This window comes from Schistocerca piceifrons, chromosome 5 (assembly GCF_021461385.2).
Source record: "Schistocerca piceifrons isolate TAMUIC-IGC-003096 chromosome 5, iqSchPice1.1, whole genome shotgun sequence".
NCBI lineage: Eukaryota > Metazoa > Arthropoda > Insecta > Orthoptera > Acrididae > Schistocerca > Schistocerca piceifrons.
Genome location: NC_060142.1, coordinates 579,999,547 through 580,025,299, shown reverse-complemented (window position 1 = coordinate 580,025,299; position 25,753 = coordinate 579,999,547). Strand labels below are relative to the sequence as shown.

The 25,753-nt window shown below is 41.6% G+C and overlaps 1 protein-coding gene across 2 annotated transcripts in view; it reads left to right on the top strand.

Annotated features, from left to right (window-relative positions):
- The window catches only part of LOC124799250 (chitin synthase chs-2), a 345,843-nt gene that overhangs the window by 218,033 nt on the left and 102,057 nt on the right, over positions 1-25,753 (top strand). For both annotated transcript variants that reach the window (XM_047262797.1, XM_047262796.1), the window contains exon 2: positions 19,894-19,982. In XM_047262797.1, the coding sequence (XP_047118753.1) occupies positions 19,900-19,982 (83 nt within the window). In that variant the 5' untranslated portion in view covers positions 19,894-19,899. The remainder of the gene's footprint in view (positions 1-19,893; positions 19,983-25,753) is intronic.

Here is a 25,753-nt window from a genome sequence, read left to right as displayed (position 1 = left end):
ATCACCGTCACCAAGGTAATTAACATATCGCACTTTATCACACGCCTCAGAACGCTGGAATATACTGGCAACACCAGCCACTTCCATTCCTCCACTACTGCCACTATAGTTAGCTTTGCAATTATTTTCATGTGTACCTTTATATTTTTGTGGACATCTACAATACTTTGATATTACTGCTACATCTAAAACTTTCCCTGTATACATACTGGTGGCAGATACTACACCATGAAGAGATGTGTGTCCCCGTTTATGCCAGGTACCATCGAACGCTGCAGTCAAATCTCTGTTACCATTATTTTCTATTACTGCCTCTTCCACAGCGTTCTTCATAGATTCTATACAGTCATCTTCTACTTTAGACCCTATTAATTTATTATAGGTCGTAAACTTGGTTGGGGGATTTGGAAGATTCATGATGCCACAGAAAATTGCACCTGCAGTAGCACCCTTACCAACTGAACGCAAGGAATAAACAAATCTAATGATGTGTTCGTAGATTTTGCTACCATTTTCTTCAGTTGCAGTTACTGCAACACTGTTCCAAAAGATGGTCATGTATGAACACTTATCACATTTCAGCTGTATTTCACTAGCAAGTCCTACGTGCTTTATTATGGAGAGTTCCAGACCAACTTCACTACAATGAATACATCTTACACAGTTTGAAAAAATTCCTTTGAGAACCGACATATCAAATATTTCATTCACATCCGATTCGCCCATAAAACATTCATAGTTTTCACTCATTGAACCAAGCTTCTTCTGTGAAGTATTTTCTTTCCCACTTTGACTGCTATGGGCAGGTGTACTTGAGAGGTTAGGTTCACTCACTTGGTTATCGTCTTTATTGTTTACAGTAATAACACATACCTTTGGCTTTCCAACATTTCTCCTTTCCTTAAAAGCCTTCAGAGGATTTCTAATAACTTTACTTTTACTCATTATTATACTTCAACAAAACAGAGACTCAAGAAACAGAATTAATTACGAATATTTTCGAGATAACGACAGAGTAAATAAACATGAAACAATCGACAATCACACCAGCGATATATATTGAACCATCTCAGGTTAGCCACAACACATACTTTATCTCACATCACTAAAATGTACCTGATGAACACGGACGTTAATAATAACACCATTTGACAGCAGTTTAACAGCGCCACAGTGGGTCACGCCCATGTAGAACACATTTCAAAAAAAATTTAAAAATAGTTGTAGTCTTCGGAATTGAATAAATTATATATCTATTAAAAGGTAATAGTCTGCAGATTCAGAAAACGCAAAAAAGTAAAAATTGAACTTTTCATGATTTTGAGCCTTTCCGGAGCCCCTTAATAAGTCACAGCTGCAAAATACTAACACGAATTGTTTACAGACGAATGGAAAAACTGGTAGAAGCGGACCTCGGGGAAAATCAGTTTGGATTCCGTAGAAATGTCGGAACACGTGAGGCAATACTAACCTTACGACTTATCTTAGAAGAAAGATTAAGAAAAGGCAAACCTACGTTTCTAGCATTTGTAGACTTAGAGAAAGCTTTTGACAATGTTAACTGGAATACTCTCTTTCAAATTCTAAAGGTGGCAGGTATAAAATACATGGAGCGAAAGGCTATTTACAATTTGTACAGAAATTAGATGGCAGTTATAAGAGTCGAGGGGCATGAAAGGGAAGCAGTGGTTGGGAAAGGAGTGAGACAGGGTTGTAGCCTCTCCCCGATGTTATTCAATCTGTATATTGAGCAAGCAGTAAAGGAAACAAAAGAAAAATTCGGAGTAGGTATTAAAATTCATGGAGAAGAAGTAAAAACTTTGAGGTTCGCCGATGACATTGTAATTCTGTCAGAGACAGCAAAGGACTTGGAAGAGCAGTTGAACGGAATGGACAGTGTCTTGAAAGGAGGATATAAGATGAACATCAACAAAAGCAAAACGAGGATAAAGGAATGTAGTCAAATTAAATCGGGTGATGCTGAGGGAATTAGATTATGAAATGAGACACTTAAAGTAGTAAAGGAGTTTTGCTATTTAGGGAGTAAAATAACTGATGATGGTCGAAGTAGAGAGGATATAAAATGTAGACTGGCAATGGCAAGGAAATCGTTTCTGAAGAAGAGAAATTTGTTAACATCGAGTATAGATTTAAGTGTCAGGAAGTCGTTTCTGAAAGTATATTTGTATGGAGTGTAGCCATGTATGGAAGTGAAACATGGACGATAACTAGTTTGGACAAGAAGAGAATAGAAGCTTTCGAAATGTGGTGCTACAGAAGAATGCTGAAGATAAGGTGGGTAGATCACGTAACTAATGAGGAGGTATTGAATAGGATTGGGGAGAAGAGAAGTTTGTGGCACAACTTGACTAGAAGAAGGGATCGGTTGGTAGAACATGTTCTGAGGCATCAAGGGATCACCAATTTAGTATTGGAGGGCAGCGTGGAGGGTAAAAATCGTAGAGAAAGACCGAGAGATGAATACACTAAACAGATTCAGAAGGATGTAGGTTGCAGTAGGTACTGGGAGATGAAGAGGCTTGCACAGGATAGAGTAGCATGGAGATCTGCATCAAACCAGTCTCAGGACTGAAGACCACAACAACGACAGAAAATAAACAAATCTGAAGAGCTTCTTATGAAAATTATTTCAAGAATAAAGCAGTCATTGAGAGAAAATAATACAGATTTTTTAATATTACTTGGCAGTTAATAGAAATTAAGAATCAAAAGATAAAAAGATCGACGAATATGTACTGTTAAATATTATTCCTGTATGTGTATATACATTTTCTCCAGCATATAAATGCTTAGACTTTGAAATATACGTACGACACTTTTTCTATTATTTCAACAACCCGCAGGGTGCAAAATTTACCGTATGATCTGAGTCAAGAACATCCATTATTAAATTTGCTTTGGTCGTTAATGAATTCAACTGCTTACTGCTTACACAGCTAGTTGCTTAATCTTGAAACCATATTCCGACTTTTTTTGAAGAAGGTCGGTCTCACTTTCAGTACTGAGTTGCGCGACTTGGATGTGATGCCTTTTCGCTTAATGTGATGGGGCCTTTTTTTATTTCACAGGAGTTCCGTCAAGGTAACCAGCATCTCCTTACAAAAAGTTTACACGATAACTAAAAACACAATCCAAGCATCTCTCTCAAGAAGTAATTTACTAACAGAGTGACGATTGAGACAGTCACGCGTTACTGATAGGAGATCGATGAGACTGATATTACAACAGACGTAACAGAAAAACGCAACCAAGTTCCGGAACATGAGACAAAATTAACTTGGTGTTACATTGTACGTATAGAGAACATCAACATACAGATTTAAAAAAATAAAATCTGTTCACTTTATTACCATGGATATAAAAACTATGAACACTGTGTTGTTCAAAGTTACCTTATCCCATACACTAAACAAATTAAAGAACTACATGAGTAACAAATACAAATCTAAATCATCATTAAAGATACCGTTTACAAATTCTAATAAACTTATAAATATATTTAAGAGTTTGTTAGTTCAAAGAACTTAGAATTAATCGGATAAGTACGGTAATCGATGATTTTAAGATCTTCGTGTGTTTTTGTCGCTCTTTGTTTTATCATATTTTATATACATCAATAACGAATGTATGATGTCATCTTCAACTGCACTTCAATCGCAATTCGGGTAAGCTGATAACCTTAAAAGGTGTTTATTTTCGTCAGTAGCTATGTAGAATGCCGTTAACCTAATAATAGTGACAGTGTCCTTCCTCTTTAATAGCAGAATTAAGATACCACGTTCAATTGGTGGCAAGCGGTCTCTATTCGCTGCTGATGCCATCTACCCAGCCAGAACGCCAGCTCCTACGACTGCTTCACTAATAACCTAGATGTCGACGACACTCTCAGCTCTTTCTCGCTCTCCCACGACTGCCTGAAGACGCTTCGCCGACACAGCATTCCGTTAAGCGCTGTGCTGGCAGCCGACGCATACACCTGTGACGTCACGGCCGCCGGCGGCCTTGGGGTGGCGACCACAAGGATTTCGGCCACCACCGCGGCATTCGTGCCTTCAACCGCGACTGACTCGCCGCACTTACGTTTACAAGGTGCATCCAGTAACGTTAACTACCATTTCAGAAAACGTACAGTACTAAATCTGATGATTCTGTGCTGAAACAGGTTTTAATTATGTGCTGTAAAGTTAAATGCACCCATCAACAGCATTTATTAATGTTAATATAATAATAATTATTAATAATAACATATTTTTTATTATTTCCTACCTCTGTTAACATAACTAGCTGTAAAGAACCTGCTTGTTCTTTGAACTGCAAAAACGACGTTAAATTTGTTTCATTTGTACAGCTTCTAACTACATGCTACGTATAGTTGTCCGTGCAAGAAACACGATTCTTTGATTCACTCCACATCATTGGAATGTTTGTCCGTGTGTTTTATTGATAGTAACTCTATACGCGAATCTTACCGGAAACTGGACTAATGAAAGCTGAATAGTAATTTAAATGAACTGAATGGAGTTCGTGATATTAATATTGACTTCCCTTTTTATTTTCCGGTTAATATTTCCGCTTCTGTAATGTAGTTTAGAACCTTTTTTGTGAGGCATACTGGAAACATTGAGCGAATTCAGAAATTCTGTTGGGAAGCTCACACTTTCGCCTTAGTTCTTCATAGAACCAACCGATTTAAATGTGTATTTTTCGTACTAGTAGCATATTTTGTATTCGCTGATTTGTTTGTTGAACTACCTCGTATTTTGTAGCCAAAATTGCTTGCTCACACAACTGTTCTTTGACTACGTAGTTTCTCTTGATGTGTGGATATGTTTTTTCCAATGAGCTGTTCTTCTGTCTTTACCACATTGCACAACTCATCGGTTACAGCGATTTCTCCAGAGTGCTGATGAATGTGATATCGTATGTCTTGTATCCGGGTTGTATTCTAGAACATTCGAGAAAATTCTACAGCATTCGAGAATTTTCACAAACGCTCGAGGACATTATTAAGTATTTTTTCCTGGAAAATAAATTGATGCGAAAGAGACACAAGGTGTTCTGATGAAGACTACGATGTGATGGGGACCGCTTCAGACACTCCTATCCACAACCACGCCAGCTACCAACGAACAACCACTATAGCGAACAACGGGAGAACCAAGGACAACAACAAACACAAAATGCAGTTAACGGCACACAGGCTGATTCCGTGATGATGTTTTTACTTTCAGGGACGATTGTGAAGGATAAATATATCAATTTATTGTAATGGACCCTGGTCCGGAAATAACAGTCGAAAGTTATAATCGAAAAACGTTCTGTTACCACTGACAATGGAATACATGAACCAGTACTGTTGTTACTAAGACTGCAGCGAAGGCAACTTTCAGACCAAAACAAGTCAAAACTGTCCAGTAAACATAGAGCTCTAAAATGCATACCTTCAGAACTATGAGGCTGATTCCGTGATGATGTTTTTACTTTCAGGGACGATTGTGAAGGATAAATATATCAATTTATTGTAATGGACCCTGGTCCGGAAATAACAGTCGAAAGTTATAATCGAAAAACGTTCTGTTACCACTGACAATGGAATACATGAACCAGTACTGTTGTTACTAAGACTGCAGCGAAGGCAACTTTCAGACCAAAACAAGTCAAAACTGTCCAGTAAACATAGAGCTCTAAAATGCATACCTTCAGAACTATGAGCACTTGTTCACCTTCGATACTGTGAAACTTACCTCTTCTACTGCAGGCTCTTTGGTTTCTGAAGAGGTTTCGTTTCCATATTTTTGGAGCGGGTAGTATGAACCATAACAAGCAAAAAAAAAGGTCAGCAAATATGGCCTCAAAAATGTGTACCTTAAGAACCATGGGCACTTGTTCAGGAGAAGACGTGTTTCACACTGGCGAAGCTGAACAAATGCCCGTAACGCATAAATTATGCGCTTTAGAGCCCATGTTTACGAGACATTTTTGTCTTGTTTTGGTCCGTACCAGCTCCTCCAATAGTTGCCTACGTTACAATCTCAGCAAGAACAGTACCGGTGCATGTATTCCCTGTCGGAGATATCAGAACGATTTTAGCTTATAGCTTTCGATTCTGTCGTTTCCGCAGCAGGACCTCTTACCTAAGATTCTCTATCATCTCTGAAATTTTGTAATCATCACGGCACCACCCTGTGTATTAATTTCCGAGAAACATAGTTCCCGACGACTCAGAAGAAATAAGTTGAAATAGACCACAAATAGGAGATGACACTCGCTTCTGTTCACAAGTAACTTACACGTCAACTGAAAACAAAATCCAAGCATATCTCGCAAGAAATAATTCACCAACAGAATTAGCTAATCCTTACTAACATGAGATCGATAGTAGCACGATGATTGAGATAAAAAAGTAAGGAAGGAAGACTAGTGCTTAACGTTCCTGGTAGATCTAGCATATCTATACAATTATAGACTCTGCAAACCACTGCACAGTGCGTGGCGGAGGGTACGTTGTACAAATGCATACAAGTATTGTCAGTTTTTCTGTCCTATTCCATTCGCCTATTGAGCGAGGAAAACTACGACTGTCTACATGCCTGCCTCTGTATCCACCTTAATCCATCTTATCATAGTCTCATAATCCTTCGCGATGAATACAATAGTGGCAGTATAATGGTCGCTCAATTATCTCCGAATACATGTTCTCTTAATTCAATAAGCAGGATTTCGCGAGAACTGCGTTGTCTTTCTTCCAAGGATCCCTGTTTCAATTCTCCGAACATTTTGCTACATTTTCGTATGGGTTTTACCGACCTGTTATGATCACAGGAACGTGTCTCTAAAGTAGTTACATGTCTTTTGCCATGCTTTTTTTATAAAGCCACCAAACACTAGAGCAATACTGTCACACCAGGCGCACTATCGTCTTGTACGCGATTAATGCATCTATATCAATACTCTGCAAGCCACTTAACGGTGCATGGGGGAGGTTACTTCTCGTACCACCTACTAATCTTACCTTCTCTGTTTCATTCGCTATTGGCGCGTGGGAAGAATGATTACTGGTAAGCCTATTTATTAACTCTAAATTCTCGATTTTTCTCCTTGCGCTCATTTCGTGAGATTTATTTGAGAGGAAGCAATACGTTGACTGACTCGTCCCGCAAAGTACCTTCTCGAAATTTCAGTAGTCATCCTCTTTCCGTGACGCACAACGCCTCTCTTGTAGCCTCTGCCAATGGAGTTCGTTGAGCATCTCTGCAACGCTCTTTGCGCGGACTAAACGATCCCGTGACTAACAGCGACGCTCTTTGTTGGATCTTCTCTACGTCTTTCTAAGTCCTACCTAGTAACGGTCCCAGGTTGATGACCAATACTCAAAAAAAGGTCTACAAGCATCTAGTAAACCACTTTTTTAGTGGTTGAATTGCACTTCCTTAAGATTTTTCCCATGAATCTGAGTCTGTCATCTGATTTTTCCACTATTTGCTATTTGTTTTATAAGGTCATTCAACTTAAGGTCGCTGTAGATAGGTACTCCTAGATATATTACAGTATCATCAATAGTGTAGCTGTACAGAAGTGGATTTCTTTTCCTACGTATGAGCAATACGTTTCATTTATTTATGTTCAGAGCCAACTGCCAGGGCCTGCACCATTGAACTATTCTCTGGAGGTCATTCTGCAAATCGTTACCATCTTCTGGTGTTTCTTCTTTATTATAGACAACCGCATCATCTACGAACAGCGGTAAAGAGCTTCTGACGCATTCTACCAGATCATTTATATATATAATGTAAACAGTCTTATCACACTTCCTTGGTGCACTCTCGAAATTACTTTTACAGATGCATTGCATTTTTTCAGAACACTTTCAAAAAGTCTAAATTTTCGACTCGCTTTCCCACGACCGATTTTACGTAATTTCCTATTTACCGTCGCTTCTTAGTATTACACTTAAACAGTTACACCACTTTAGATGCTCGAGATGTTCCCTGCTAATCTCATAATCGGGGATTATACGGTTCTTTCTCTTTGTTACACGTATTATATCACATTTATTCACGTTTAAACAGAGCTGACATTCACTGCACAAGCAGAAATGTTGTTCATGTCTTTCTCCATTTCCTTACGATCGACCGATGGCGATACCTTCCTGTAGGCAATAGCACTATTAGCGGACAGCTTCGCAGTGCTGACGATCATGTCTGATAAATCGTTTGTGAATCACGCTTCCTTGGGCACACCCGTTGTTAGTTTCATTTCCCTGGGACATGACATATTTGCAAAGATAACCCATATGATCGCAGCGTGCTTACTAGTCAGTGCAGCAGCGTCGAAAGCGCTTGGGACATCTCCACTCTAGAATCTCAGATTCTACAGAATCTATCTGTTCACCAGCTTTTATTGTTTTTCAAATGCCATCGACAATGAGGTCACCAGAGACGGAGCACAAGGGTGGTTTGGACAGGGAAATCGGCCGTGGCCTTTTCAAAGGAAGCACCCCGGTATTTGCTGTAAGCGATTAAGGAAAGCCCTTGGAAAACGTAATTAGGATAGCCGGACGGGAATCTGAAACCAGATCTTTCCGAATGTCAGTCCAGCGTGCTGATCTCTCTCGGTGACCTGAGGGAGGCTACAGTTTAATTTGTCATTATAGACCGAGCACCAGCTCGTTAGGCAAAATCGGGAGAAGGGACCAGCCGTGGTCTTATCGAAGGAGCCATGTCGGCATCACCAAATGGGTTTCGGTGGAACTATACGCCGCTTTTTTCTCACAAAACTTATTTCCCATTAACGTGCTATCTATTTTGAACTAACTCCATCATTAGTTCTTTGGCGACGGGACGTTAAACACTAACCACCACCACCATTAGGACTTTGGCGAATGGCTCACAGCCTCAATCGGCGAATGTGTAACATAAGATTCGACAGAAAGTTGAAATGAAGTTGCTGAGCTGTATTATTATTCACTTCTCTGTAAGAGCGCTGGACAGAGAAAAGTCTGAATTCTCAACTATCTATTGTCGCCTTGCCAAAGATAAAACTGCCTAGCGATTCTGCAGAGCTACTATCCATATGTCCCTAAGCTTCATTGCCTACTCTTTCCTATTAAAATTATCCTGATGCTTGTGAATCTCACTGGCTTCTCTACATAGTCGTGGAGAATAATTTGACATTACAGATAAAATTTTTATTTCAGAAAACTTCATACTTCATACATGTGTGCAGGTGTATGTTGAGGCGGAAGTTTTCGCGGCCATTCCGAGTAAGCGTTTCAATATTGAAGCGTACGGACGCCACCTTACCCACTCAAATTCTTCGAACACAATGACATTATGAACACGCGGATCGTAACCCCCGAATCCGAATTCTGAGCAAAAAGGAAGATAAACATGCTGCTTCCTTGACAAAATCTTTTCAACAAGAGTTAATTTGCCTATATTTGTGTCTCCATATAAATAGAGCTGTTTTTTACGAACCATTTGGGACCGAAAGGCCTCATTGTACCAACGGACCACACGCCCCGCCCAGCCATTATACTTCAAATGACACTCACTAACAAACTTCTTGGCCTGAAACGATTCAAAATATTTTTCTATAAACCTAACACGTGACCAGTTATTAACTAAAAATGAATCAGTATAATCAATGTACTCGGTACGTTCTGCCCATCTACGAAGACGTACATTAAATGATAAAGCATAGTCATTACAATTTGATATTGGTTCTGCATCTGATTTAGTGATATATATCAAAGCCGTTTTCCTACTCCTACACTTTTGCACATCAAATACAGCCACGTGTGTTGAGACGTAATAAAAACAGATTCGTGCCTCTTGCTTCGACCGCCTGTGAAGGACGCGCATTTAAGTTAACTATTTCGGTGTCTAGAATGGCCACAGCAGCCTTCCCGCATACAGTCTCGACATTAACAGACCACAAGCGTGGCTTGGAATTGTACCGTTCTCTGCGGGCCTCCGCTTCTGACGTCAGTAAACCGTCTCACGAAACGAGCGGCTGCATTCGCCTTGACGTACTCCTGCGCCGTGCTTGACACACTGATGGAGATGGGCGCCAGAGCGCCTTCCGTTCGGCGCAGACGGCGTCTGGATGGTCGGCGAGGCAGGCTACAGGGCTCCAGGCAGCGGGGTGAAAGTCTCGCAGCGGACAGCTTACGCAACCTGAGTGTAATAGCCCGCGCGCCGTGTCGAACCGCAGACCTTTCGCGATCGCAGGAATTGCGTACAGAGCACACAACGGTACCCTGAGGAAGGACTGGATTAAACGGAGCTACAAGCCCTCAGCCTCCGGTTAATGAGCGGAGATGGAACTTTTTCCAGCTGCTACGAATGCTTACGGTGCATATTTATTACCTTTATTACGTCCATCAAATACCCATATTCTAGGAACTACAAGGGAAAGTACTTCTTTAATAAATAGTAGCTACTTCTCTTATTATAATTTGGTACTAGATGGGTCCATAGGCCTCATGTAATTATTGAACGTGGTTGTTACCGCTTACAGATATCAAATAATTTACTTTTCAATTACTGTTATTGCACTAGGCAAAAGTCTCAAATACAAATTTCCGCACATACATAAATACAGCCGCTAGTCCGAACATCAAGCAAGTGTGAACGGTGGCCAAGTCATGACGTCATACAAAGTATGACTTGGACACCGTTCTTATTTAGTTGATGTTAGAACTAGCGGCTGTATTTATGTCTGTTTGGATATTTGTATTTGAGTACAATAGACTAAAACTACTAACAAGGTGAATGCGGGGACTAAATCCATCTACTGTTCTCCGCTACTACAAGACGCTCATCCGTCCCATCTTCACCTATGCCAATGTTCTGTGGACCTCTCCTCCAAAATTCTGCCACCCTGCTCAAGTCAAGAGCGTCATGAGTCCGCCAAGCCTTCTGTGCCCGTCCACCATCTCCCACCCACCTCCTTTACCAGTTAATCAAATTTCCCCATATCCTTCAATAGTTTGAATACCTGCATCTCTCCTAAACCTGCACCCTATATGCAGTCCCGCACCCTATATTCAGCATACAGCCTCCACCATCCTTGAGCACCCTAAGCAGCTGCCACACCTCTACCAACAGGTTCCACCTGCCCTCCACCTCCGCGCACTGCATATCCTTTCCCAGCGGAATTTAAATCACCTTCCACTCCCTGACTATGGACTCATCCCCGGATCCACCCATCCTTTCCTCGCCCAGCTGACATCCTGCTCCTATTCTAATAGACGCATCCCAACTATCAGTTTCTTCCCACAAAGACACGCGTCATCCTTCTCCATCCGACATACCAATACAGCCTACCTCCCAACCTACACTCGCCGTTACCAGGAGCCCACAGCACATCCCCCATTATGGCTTCCAATGTACATCACATTATCATCATCTTTTCATGAACATAATCATCTCTAGTTTAACTTCATAAATTAGTCTATTTCAGTCTGAACAATTTCCAGAAATCAATGGCTGAAACACTGTAACGCAGCCGTTACCAGCCCGACTCACGGGCCCCCGCTAATGGGGCTGGGAAATGTAATAACTGTAACATTTAAACGAAAAAGAAATTGTATTAGGAACTTCTGTCTTATGAAGAGTAATAACTGTAATTACAATCGTAATAAATAAAAAATAAATTATTTGACATTTGGGGAGCGGATACAACCATGTTTAATACTTCTTCTACAATTATTATTATGTGTTATTATAGTTACACTACTGGTCATTAAAATTGCTACACCACGAAGATGACGTGCTACAGACGCGAAATTTAACCGACAGGAAGAAGATGCTGTGATGTGCAAATGATTAGCTTTTCAGAGCATTCACACAAGATTGGCGCCGGTGGCGACACCTACAACGTGCTGACATGAGGAAAGTTTCCAGCCGATTTCTCATACACAAACAGCAGTTGACCGGCGTTGCCTAGTGAAACGTTGTTGTGATGCCTCGTGTAACGATGAGAAATGCGTACCATCACGTTTCCGACTCTGATAAAGGTCGGATTGTAGCCTATCGCGATTGCGGTTTATCGTATCGCGACATTGCTGCTCACGTTGGTCGAGATCCAATGACTGTTAGCAGAATATGGAATCGGTGGGTTCAGGAGGGTAATACGGAACGCCGTGCTGGATCCCAACGGCCTCGTATCACTAACAGTCGAGATGACAGGCATCTTATCCGCGTGGCTGTAACGGATCGTGCACCCACGTCTCGATCCCTCAGTCAGCAGATGGGGACGTTTGCAAGACAACAACCATCTGCACGAACAGTTCGACGACATTTGCAGCATCATGGACTATCAGCTCGGAGACCATGGCTGCGGTTACCCTTGACACTGCATCACAGACAGGAGCGCCTGCGATGGTGTACTCAACGACGAACCTGGGTGCACGAATGGCAAAAGTCATTTTTTCGGATGAACCCAGGTTCTGTTTACAGCATCATGATGGTCGCATCCGTGTTTGGCGACATCGCGGTGAACGCACATTGGAAGCGTGTATTCGTCATCGCCGTACTGGCGTAGCACCCGGCGTGATGGTATGGGGTGCCATTGTTTACACGTCTCGGTCACCTCTTGTTCGCATTGACGGGACTTTGAACAGTGGACATTACATTTCAGATGTGTTACGACCCGTGGCTCTACCCTTCATTCGATCCCTGCGAAACCCTACATTTCAGCAGGATAATGCACGACCGCATGTTGGAGGTCCTCTACGGGCCTTTCTGGATACAGAAAATATTCTACTGCTGCACTGGCCAGTACATTCTCCATATCTCTCACCAACTGAAAACGTCTGGTCAATGGTGGGCGAGCAACTGGCTCGTTACAATACGCCAGTCACTACTCTTGATGAACTGTGGTATCGTGTTGAAGCTGCATGGGCAGCTGTACACGTACGCGCCATCCAAGCTCTGTTTGACTCAATGCCCAGGCGTATCAAGGCCGTTATTACGGCCAGAGGTGGTTGTTCTGGGTACTGATTTCTCAGGATATATGCACCCAAATTGCGTGAAAATGTAATCACATGTCAATTCTAGTATAATATATTTGTATAACATCTAGTATAATATATTTTTATCATCTGCATTTCTTCTTGGTGTAGCAGTTTTAATGGCCAGTAGTGCACTAAGCTTTTCAGTCTCTTAGCATGCCAATGGAGAGTGGAGGTGGGCGTTCTACTATCTACGAAACCACACATACAAAATCAGAGACGTAAATACATATTCTATTCTAAACAAATTACAGCGCTACTTACATCACACTAAATTACCGCTTATAGACAGCGTTTTTCTTTTTTTTTGCTTGAACTATAGGGGCGCCGAGACAGCCTTGTACTTACTGCTTATATGCTGATCACCCCTTATCTATCTTTTGTCCCTCATCTCTGGCTCCTGAAGCTTTTATGTCATATGAGGTATCATGCGCCAGTCCACCGGATCGACCAGACGGAAAGTCGGCCAAGTCTTATTAACGGTTATTATGTATTGTTCTAGGAATTCGTGTTACTGGCCCTTACCAGCACATTGGGCTTTCCTGGTCTGTTTTCGCATTCAGTTTTACCTCTCACACTCCTGTTGACCTCGATTAGAAATGCTGTCCAACATTCTTATAGAGACCCTTGTTTTCTCTGGTTCGTGGAATACATACCTTGTGTCTAGTTCTTGTCTCTCCACCGAGGCAGCTCGTGCAGAGTTGTGACACACGAACACGATGTACTCGGCTTCCCATTTTTCGACTCCACAGCCACATGGGTGCTGGTGCTCGGCCCCTTCCCTGTACTGCGTAGGAACACCGGATAGGGATCTTATCAAGCGAGAAAATGCACAAGTCCTTTACTTGGTTTTCCTAAGGCACGACCATCTTTTAGTAGCACGGCCTCGTTCATGAGCGCCGTTGTTAGCTGTGTCCACATGTACCGCGGAGCTAACAGCACCCGCTTTGAAGGATTACGTCAGCTCCCCTGGTAATTATGCGCGGATCGTAGCTCCGACTTCTCGTGGAACGTGCTGTTAGTTGATCAGTACCGTAACATGCTGTAGTGAAGTATTGCTTTCATCAGCGACATTTTATTTCTAAAATGTGTACACCATCGTCTTGTGGTTCCGGTGTCGAACGACGAATAGTTGCTCTGGTTGTGTCAACATGTCCCGCACGTGCCTACAGGGGTCCTTTCGATGAATTCCTGACAGTGACGAGTGGTGCGATAAACTACATTAAAGACTTTGATATGTGTCTGCAGCTGTTGCCATTTGTGTTGTACTGCGATGGAGAGATGTGTTGAAGTAGTAATCTTTGTATATGCATAGCTATTCTTGTGATTGAAAAAGTCTTAAAGTATGCCGTACGATAAATAAATAATAATGTGATCGAGATTTACATTGAGTATGCAGTCTGTTTTTGTTAACTACATGATGAAATACAATCGTGAGCAACTGATTCAGAGATAGCAGTTGTGTTGGAGAGAGAGCGCTCCTGATTCCACAGCGGATGGGTCGATTCGACGTGTCCCGTCACCGACTGACCTTAAGCCGCTCGTCGGTCTGACGGTCAACAGCGAAAATTGCCAGCGGCACGACATCAGCGCGGCAACAGTGTCTGCTAAATGAACATTTTATATTATTGAATTGTTTCTGCATATAAGTGACGTGACGAAACGTCATTCTTGACTAATCAGTACTTCCCCGTGCCAATTGCACTTCCTGCAGATCAAAATAACTTGAATTTCCGTCGCGTTCGGAATTGAACGGTTCTGCCAAACCAGTTCTGTGCAGACAGGGCTACAAGCTGCCATGGTTGAATCTCATTTTAATAAGCTATATATAGCTATATATTCCTTTTCTCTGAAAGTTAAAGGATGCAAACTGTGCTTCGGATGTGATTTAATTTTTCTTCATTTTATCCATGTTTATGAACTTCTTTGAGGTCTGCTAGTATACCGCGTGATCAAAAAGTCAGTATAAATTTGAAAACTGAATAAATCGAGGAATAGTGTAGATAGAGAGGTACAAATTGACAGACATGCTTGGAATGACATTGGGTTTTATTAGAACAAAAAAAAAAAAAAAAAAAAAAAAATACAAAAGTTCAAAAAATGTCCGACAGATGGCGCTTCATCTGATCAGAATAGCAATAATTAGCATAACAAAGTAATACAAAGCAAAGATGATGTTCTTTACAGAAAATGATCAATATGCCCACCATCATTCCTCAACAATAGCTATAGTCGAGGAATAATGTAGTGAACAGCATTGTAAAGCATGTCCAGAGCGATGGTGAGGCATTGGCGTCGGATGTTGTCTTTCAGCATCGCTAGAGATGTCGGTCGATCACGATACACTTGCAGCTTCAGGTAACCCCAAAGCCAATAATCGCACGGACTGAGGTCTGGGGACCTGGGAGGCCAAGCATGACGAAAGTGGCGGCTGAGCACACGATCACCACCCCCTGCATAAACATCATATGTTCCAGCAGGTGTTTATCAGCCTGTCTCGGGACGATGCGATTCTGTAACATATCGGCGTACCTCTCACCCGTCACGGTAGCAGTATTGCTGTCCAGCGCCATCTGTCTGACATTTTGTGAACTTTTTTTTTGTTCTAATAAAACCCCATGTTATTCCAAGCATGTGTGTCAATTTTTACCTCTCTATCTACATTATTCCGTGGTTTACTACGTTTTCAAATTTATACTGACATTTTGATCACCCGGTATTTTATATTTATGAAATAATTTTATCTGCTTCAGTCACATATCACAAATATTTATTAGGACGACACGTCCTGGCAACGTGCTTTCATCAGCATATGCGTTACAGTTACATGAATACTGCTTTAATTTGAAGCATTATGTAACCGTAATGCCCCCGATGATGGCAGCATGCTGCCGAAGCTCATCCTGCTAATAAATATTAGTGACTGAAGCAGTTAAAATTATTTCATAAACTGGATGCGATTGTGACCTTAATTAATACACCGCAATACAACACAGCGAACATCAACAGGTGTGCCAACTAACCCGACACCGCAGGCCCCTACTGTTCTACTGGTATTTCCGCCGTGTTGTAAAACAGGTGCTAGGGCCAAAAATCTTCCACCATGCACGTTACCGCTAAGAAATAAAGTCAAAGCTAAGCAAAATATTTAACAACAACGGTTGAAAGATTATTTACTGTTTTTTTACACATCTCAGCTTCAAGTCACATGTCGCGCAAAGTATCTGAAAGGGGATGCCGGACGCCCTCTACCTTCTTTTCCGTTATCAAGGACGTAACACGATAGCCAGTGAGTTCCGAAATATTTCTGAACGACTGTCCGTATACTTGAAGGCCTACCTTCTTCGTACCAAGGACTTGACATTTGTCGCTAACGTAGAAGCTAAAGTATTCTATCTAGGGGCTTATGGACTTCACACTTATCACTGGCATGTTTCTTTAAACATTTCTTCGACAAAAAACTTAGCGGCCCTTTTACTCGTACTTGATGAAATCGATTCCACTGCCGGCTGGTGGGGGCGTCCCGCGTTCCGTTAGCCTTTGGCGTCCTCGTCTCGGCTCGCCTGCAGACGGCGGAATGCCCAAGCAAGGTCGGCCGCCTTGGGTCACGTGGTCTCGACACGCACATACGACAGACAGCGCCATCTTGCGGAGGGTACTGTAACTAAGCCTTCTTGCTTCGTAGCGATTCGTCTTGAAGGAAAAGTAGCATAGCCTTCTAGAACATCGCCTCGCGAATACCGTGATTAGGTGCCGCGTGATACCCCCTTCCGACGATGGATGGCGGTTGTCTCTGAAACAACCGGTTTTCGGTTATATTGGCTTTTTTCAACGGTAGTTTAATATGAGTATTAAAATCACCCAAAATAACCGGTTTCTGAAATAACCGATTTTCGGTTTCTTATTTCTGTTATGACCGGTGATAAACGTAGAATTCGAACAAAGATTCAAGAATTTTGACTCCCTCAGTTTCAAGGTACATAGAGTCAAATCACTACACTTATAAGCATATGAGAGAAAGCTTGCCGGCCGGAGTGGCTGAGCGGTTCTAGGCGCTTCAGTCTGGAACCGCGCGACTGCTACGGGCGCAGGTTCGAATCCTGCGTCCGGCATGGGTGTATGTGATGTCCTTAGGTTAGTTAGGTTTAATTAGTTCTAAGTTCTAGGGGACTGATGACCTCAGAAGTCCCATAGTGCTCAGAGCCATTTGAACCAGAGAAAGCTTAGTCCGTCCACCATTCGCCTTTTCATGAAAAGTAATGTGGTTGAATGCCACAAAAGACACCAATATTTTCCTACTGATTCCAATTTTTTGAAACTCTTGTCAAAAATCATATTGTGGTCGAGGATCAAACCACTATTTGGGTTTTGGGAATAGTCAGTGCTAAAGGGTGAAAATTGAGGTTGAAGAACTCTTTTCTTTTCGTTTTAATTTGTTCGTTATCTCCAAGCACATAAAGACATATTACGTAATATTACACAGGCACTTTCGAGTTTTATTGTAAACAATGAATGAACTGTTAAGTTTTAAGTTTTCTGGTTTGTTGTGGCTCCTCCCGCACTTAATCTTTTAAAGGAACTAGAGCATTGTACTTATTGGTACCGCACTTCGTAAAATGCTTCCGACTAGGGATGATGCCACTCTGTAATACAACTACCATAATTATAGACCGTATGGGGCAAGTCTCGCACACTGCATGCACAAGCGTACCATCCTGTGGGCTGTGCCACGCGGTAACGGGTTCATTATTGACTCAGCAATGCTGTACCAATTCTTATGCCATGTGTTTGTTGCTCGTTTCTGTCGGCATTGTTATTAAAATATCACTGGTAGCTTTTCCTATATTCTATAATACGGCAACGGAAATTTTACGAATAAAAACTTACTCGTTTTTGTAAAAAGTTTATTTAAAAATCAAAAATTTTAGCACTGCTAATTGATATTACTAAAAATAAAACAACACCTATGATAGCCGAGACCAAACATATACCGAAAAATACTGATTAATCAGAACTAAAATACCGCTATCGGTTTTTCCCATTCCTACCTCTGACCGATGTTCACTGCAGCGTTCTCTTGACCATTGATGCCGATCTCCGAAATCGGAATCGCTACGTCATTTGCGAGCAGCTCCTCATTAATAAATACGTTTCACAATAACCGCTACCAGATACAATTTTTGACATCTTATTTATATGTTATTTTCGCAACGTATTTTGAGGTATAACGCATCCGCTGGCTGTCATGACCACACAAAAACGTTTAGATTAATTGTGCAATGATTTTCTTTATGATGTTGTGGTTTGAGCTTCGGACCGCCTCGTGACAAAGAGAAGCATATTTCTGAGAAAGCATGTCTTCTTTCACTGGTCTGCTTGAATACGAGTATTTCAAACTGGCCGGCCGAAGTGGCCGTGCGGTTCTAGGCGCTGCAGTCTGGAACCGCGAGTCCACTACGGTCGCAGGTTCGAATCCTGCCTCCTTAGGTTAGTTAGGTTTAACTAGTTCTAAGTTCTAGGGGACTAATGACCTCAGAAGTTGAGTCCCATAGTGCTCAGAACCAACCATTTCAAACTGAGCTGCACGCTGTCGCGTGAAATGACAGGCCAAACGTACTATTCGTTTGATTTCAACATGCCTTCGGCGCCACGACCTGGGCGTATCGCGCAGTGTTCACCCCTAAGTTGTCTGTTGAATGCTCGGTCCCACGTGGCTAAAGGGCGTACGCTAACTGCACAGATTGGTCTCTCAGACGTGGACTTATTCCTGAATTTGAAGTAACCTCTGCGTGGTCATAGTCTTCCTTCTGTGGATAAGTTTATCGTTTGTATCACCGGAGCCATTCTACAGAACAACACGAATGGTGTCTTGCGTAATGCTTCCCATCAATTAATTTTTATTTTATTTGTTTTATTTATCTATCATTTTTCGTGGGACCATATGAACCAAAGCTACATGGAATGAATCACTACACAATTTACAGAATGCTGATTAGAAAATTTACTAACAAAAGAACGAAAGAATTAATAAAACAATGAAAAAAATTGCAAGAGATTGTACTAATAAATGAAGCATCACAGAGAAACGTTCTCAACTACTGGGAGGGAGTCATGTGCAGAACAGAAGGAGTGTACCTCAGGGAAACTCCTCGACTTAAGACTTGAAGGCTTGGAGTTTATCACTATTGAAAGTGAAAGCTGCTGAATATTGCACACATTTCCGTACAGTGCTTAAGAAAGTGTTATCCAAGTGTAGATCTTTCTTCCTTCTAGCGTTCACAGAATGAATGTTTCAGTTTCATCCGAAGGCGTTACTGTTGTGAACAATGAATCCCACGATGGAGAACAGATTAGACGAAACTCGCGAACTGCAACTGCAGATCTGTCAATTCGCTCTTTTCTGGGCTGTAATTAGGCCACTGAGGACCAGAAGGGCTAAAATGAACATTTTCAAAAAATGGTTCAAATGGCTCTGAGCACTATGGGACTTAACTGCTGAGGTCATCAGTCCCCTAGAACTTAGAACTACTTAAACCTAACTAACCTAAGGACATCACACACATCCATGCCCGAGGCAGGATTCGAACCTGCAATCGTAGCGGTCACGCGGTTCCAGACTGTAGCGTCTAGAACCGCTCGGCCACTCCGGCCGGCGAACATTTTCAAAAAGACGCTATAAAATAAATATGTAGATAAACAAAAAATTATGTTCCTTGTCTGCGAAGTCACACGAGCACCGGTATTTGTTAATTTAAACACTCAGTCAATGTCAATTAATCGTACTGCTTTAGATAGCTCCCCTCTTGGCTGATTGTTCCGTTGTATCACTGGGTGATATTTTGCCGTTGTTACAGGCGGCCATGGCGGCGGTGAAAGGAAACGACATGAGCGACGACAACTTCTCCGACGATGACGACGAGACCACCCCCCTGTACGGCGGAAGGTGAGTACCTACAAGTCTGGCTAGAGTGGCGACATTACGCTCCAGGAAAAGATTGGCTTAGAGAAGAAGCCCACGGTCACTGAAACGACGTCCAAAACAGACCGAGGCAATCGGATGTAATGCAAGCCATCGCAGCTCTTGTCTGATGCCTTCGTTTTACTGCCTGTCTGGTAAAGTACGACCTTTCACTTTTCCTAGGAACTTCATTTAAGCTGCATGTAGGCTATATTTGAGTTTTCCTTTTCAGATGAGATCCAGTTTATACACATTCGTACGGTACTCGAGGCACTACTGTTATCTAATAGAACTTTAGCAATATTTTCTTTCTTGTCTTATACTGAAGATTTATTTCACCTCCACAGTTAAGTCCAGCAATCCCCTAATAGAGCAAAGAGGTAATTTAGAGACTGTGTTCAATGAGTGGGATTTAAAACAAAAATATAAAACACAATTGTGAAGTCTTTCGGCTACCAAGTTTTATTACACAGCTGTAAGGTAAAGCTTAATCAAGCCGAACATTGAACACCACAATGCTTTACTAAGCACGATCCTGTCAAAAGTGGTACGCTCTTGCCTTTTCACATCATTTAATCATTTCCAGAGGCGAAAGAAACGATAAATGAAAGAACAAATTCTTAGACCGACCGAGGATGACATTCACCTTTTGAGTCACTGAGTCACTGCCTCACAGCAACTGGGTAGTAAAGTTGCCATGACTCTAGATAAGGAAAAGTGTGGGGTCATCTACATGGGTACTAAAATGAATCCTTTAAATTTCAGTAACACGATAAGGCACACAAATCTAAAGGCTGTCACTTCAAGTAAACACCTAGGGATTACAAGTACGAACAACTTAAATTAGAACGAATACATAAATGTGCCATGGGGAAAACGAACCAAAGACTGAGTTTTATTGGCAGAACATTTAGAAGATGCAACAGGTCTACTAAAGAGACTGCCTGCACTGCACTTGTCCGTCCTCTTCTGGAGTACTGCTGGCAGTATGGGATCTGTATCAGATAGGATTGACGGAGGACATCGAAAAAGTTCAGAGAAGGGCAGTTCATTTTGTATTATAAGGGAGAGAGTGTCACGGATATGATACGCAAATTGGGGTGGCAATCATTAAAAGAAAGGCGTTTTTCATTGCGGCAAAATATTTTACCGATATTTCAATCACCAACTTTCTCCTCTCAATGCGAAAACATTTTGTTGGCCCCAAACTACTCAGGGAGAAATGAACATCGCAATAAAATAAGAGAAACAAACATTCGTACGGAAAGATTTAAGTGTTCGTTTTTCCCGCATGCTGTTCGAGACTGGAACGGTAGAGGAATAGTCTGAAGGTGATTCTATAAACCTTCCGCTGTTCACTCATGTGTGAACTGCAGAGTAGTCATGCAGATGTATACGAACTCGAAGGCTGGTTTAAACATCACGGGGCTTTACTAGGCAAGGTCATTTTACAAGTGGTATGACGTTGCCTTTGAACTGACTAATCCAGCCAGTTATAAGGGAACTTACATTTTTACTTGGATTCCCAACCACAACGGAATTTGGTATTTTTCACATTAAGAAACACTGACAGAGGTGAAAGAATAAAAAGTGACTCATGAAAACTCTAGAATTAACCGAGGATCGAACCCAGGACCTATGGATCCGTAGTCTGGCACTTCCCCACTTTTTTTCCACTGAGCCACTGGGCTGAAATAAAATAATAAGTAGGGCTTATAAACCACAGCAGACTGACTCTGAAGTCGAAGGACTATTTATATATGGATAAAAATTGAGTCCGTAAAAAAAGAGTGGAAGAGAAAATGATTACTGATTTTGTCGATGTTTCTGACGGTTCATTCCTCGCTCGAGTTAAGTGAGGCTGGCCATTGTAGACCTTTCGGATCTTTTTCTGCCAAGTCGCAAAGCGAACTCGGACGTGGGATGAGAGGATACCCAACTGAAGTGTTTGGCAGGGGATATCGGAGCCCGAACTTGTCTCGCGACTATAAGAACTGTCCCATAGTAACGTCGCTCAAAAATGTTTCTTTAATGTGTGTACACACACCTTTTTGTGCGTAATATGAATGAAGTAAGCGGTTTCCTAGATATATACTGGAGTACCCAAAAATTTAGTCAGTGAGGTTGTAATGCATATGCAAGGAAAAAATTGAGGGAATTATGCAATTGGTGGGGCGATGGAGGCAACACTGGCACGTTACATATTGAGCACAGCTGCTTTGTTCTTTCTTTAATTTTCTAGTTTGGCATCTGTTAGAACGTTCTCTCAGACCGGAAAACGCCATATGTTATGATGCACACTTATAACTAAGTTACGTTCGCGTGAATTCTAACAGTTCGTTTCGGTTCAGGTATGGAGTGATAATACTGTAGGCTCAGGTATTCGCTGACTGAATGGGTATTTGAAGCCGGTACATTCTTGTAAAATTGTCACATGAAGAGGAACTCTCACGAACATGTAAAGCAGTTCGTTCATTATCAACTAGGTCATGCTAGCTTTTTATTGTCATTGTGGCAAGGAGCACTGGCTGCCGAAATGGTAGACTACTAACACGTTGTATTGACTGAAAACGCAACTTATAAATAAATGTTGACAGGGAAAGACTTAACTAGAGCGCGCAGATGTAAAGTCTTCATATCTCTATTAGCGCCTTCTTTCCGTGAAGAATTAGTATGAAATTTAAAGGAGCAACCGTGGTTGAGTGAAAAAGTACAGTGCTCAGACACATGGCCTGTATTCAGAAACAGGCACATTCAAGATGCAATTTGACCATGGTGATTTGCAGGCTAATTCCTTCAACAAAACCGTGTTCAATCTCGCTGTAACTTCAAGTTAATAATGGTGTTTACTTCTCCATCACTGTGGCATTCTGAAATTGCATTAACGGACTTACTAAAACAGGCATACACTCGGACAATAGTATACAAATCAAGGTCGGCATTCCATAGAAAATAAGGGAGAACGCAATTAAATTTGCAGTCTTCGCTAATTCACGAATATCTGGCGAGGAAAGTTGGCCACAGGTATGTTTTGATTAGTGAAAGCGTTACTTGGAAGTGTTACGAAGTGTTCCTTTTCTAACCATGCGTCGGAATCACCAACGAAGTCGTTGCGTGATGCCTAAGTACCGGGCGTAGAACATACGCAGGTTCTCGCGACGCGTTACGTTCGCTTTGCGATAACTCTTTTGAGCACAATTTAGCCAAAGAAACTTACAGTTTTTAACATTCCATACGCACTAGCAACATTTGGTTTCGAGGCGCAACATCGCAAAAAAGACTATTTTTTTCTACGTCAGATACGTACATAATCGTTTATAGATTTGAAACAGCACTTCCTTGGAGAGAGGCACAATGAATCATAGTGATATGCGTGGTGAAATAGGAACCATATTCTGATCTATTGTTGCCATAGGTCAGATGTGTGGTGGAACAGGAACCATGTTTTGATCTGTAGTTGCTATAGACCAGAACATAGCTCCTATTCCACCACACTTATCACTATGATTCATTGTGGCTTCTCCATGGAAGTACTGTTCCTAATCTATAAACGATTTAGGAGACAATCTCAGCAGCTGACTTACTCTGTTTTCAGACGATTCTGTCGTTTATCGTCTAGTAAAGTCACTAGAAGATCAAAGCAAGTTGCAAAATGATGTAGAAGAGATATCTGTACGGTGTGGAAAGGGGCAATTTTTTTTTTTTACTCAGTAACAAGTGTGAGGTACTCCACATGAGTTCTAAAACGAATCCGTTAAATTTCGGTTGCGCGAAAAACACCCAAATTTAAATGTTGTCCATTCAACTAAATACCTAGGGATTACATTACGAACAACTTAAATTGGAACCTTCACAGAGAATATGGGGAAGGCGAACTATAGACTGCCCTGTACTACCAGAACACTTAGAAGATGTAACAGACCTACTAAAGAGTCTGCCTACACTACGCTTGACAGACCTCTCCTGAGTAGTATTGCTGCGTGGTATGGGATCTCTACCAGATAGTGGATATCGGAAAAGTTCAAACAAGGGCAGCTCATTTGATATTACAGCGGAGAGAGTGTCAGCTGTGATACGAGAGTTGCAATCACGTAAAAATAGGAATTTTTCGATCCAGTGAAATATTTTCATGAAATTTCAGTCACAAACTTCCCCCTCCGAATGCGAAAATATTTTGTTACTCTCACCTACATAGAAGACATAATCACCGTCATAAAACAAGAGAACTCAGAGCTCTCACAGAAAAATTTAGGTATCCGCTTTTTCCATGTCCTACTCGAGAGCGGAATGGAAGGGAAATAGTTCGAAAGTGTTCGATCAACATTCAGCCAAGTGAATTGTGGAGTAGTTTTGTAGATGTACTCTCTCTCTCTCTCTCTCCCCCCCCCCCCCCCCCCCCCCCCGTCTGAACAGACCTCGAAAGACCCAACAGTACCAACCGGGCAATCACTGGATGGGGATATGGAGGGACATGCGGTCAGCACACTGCACTCCCGGCCGTTGTCAGTTGGTTTATGGCACTAAAGCTGCTACTCCTTAGTCAAGTAGCTACTCGATTGGTCTCACAAGGGTTGAGTGCACCCTGCTTGCCAACAGCATTCAGCACACTGGACAGTCACCGTCCAAGTGCTAACCAAACCCGAAAGTGCTTAACTTCAGTAATCTGACGGGAACCGGTGTAACCACTCCAGCGACGTCGTCGGCATGTAGATTAGAGTTGGGCAACACGATTATTTTTCTCGATTCGATTCCTACGATTCAATCTCACATTGCGAATCGATTCCTACTATTCGTTCACGATTCTTTCACGATTCATTCTAGTCTGCGATGGCACGATTCTTACGGAATGCAAAAAGTTCTACATCTTACTCACAGATGGCAGGACATGTCTGAAATTGTCAATGGGGTTAGAATCGAACTGTGTCATGATAAGATATGCCAGAAATAGTTTATTTATGAGTAAATATGCATATGACGTTACAAGTGTGATTCTCGATATATACGTGTAATGCCTTAATTGATGAGGGGTCACGTTTAATTTTATTGCATCTATTGTTTTATTTCAGTATGCCAGGAAAGAGGAGTCTATTTGTGCGAAAGGTGGTGCAAAATTACGTGGTATGCCAGTCTGGTTGTGTGGCTTGAACGTATCTAACTGCAGACGTCTGTTTTATAGTAACAAAATCTAGCAGTGAGGCAGACGTGGTTTGGCTCATATCATCCTATGTTTTTCTGTGCTAAGATGTCTTTCCAAGTCCACATCACCCTTGTAATTCATAACGCAGCTGACAGCCCTCCCACACAGCAAATTTAGCTTAACTTTAATTTCTTCTAAATACAAAGCATACGTATTTTGCTTTTAATTTGTATGAGAACTTGCAACTGTCACTACTATTTACGTGAGAAGACGACATACTTCTAAACAGTAGGATTCAATCGTATACAGTGACATTACTTCACTAAAATTTAATATGAATCTGAACACGATAATTTTCGAAAACTCGAACATGAAATTATTAATTAAAAAGCTTTTGTTTAAAGATGGTATTACACGGCGATCCGCCAAGAAAGGTATTGGTTAGAGAGCCTATATTCTCTCTATGTAGGCTCTGTAATATTGGTCGAGTGTGACAGCCATTTAGTGGCAGCACTGGTGGAACTAACAGCATTAGCAAACTAGCAGTGAAGTAATGTCGATGTATACGATTGTATCGTACACTTCAGAAGTATGTCGTCTTCTCACATAAATAGTAGTG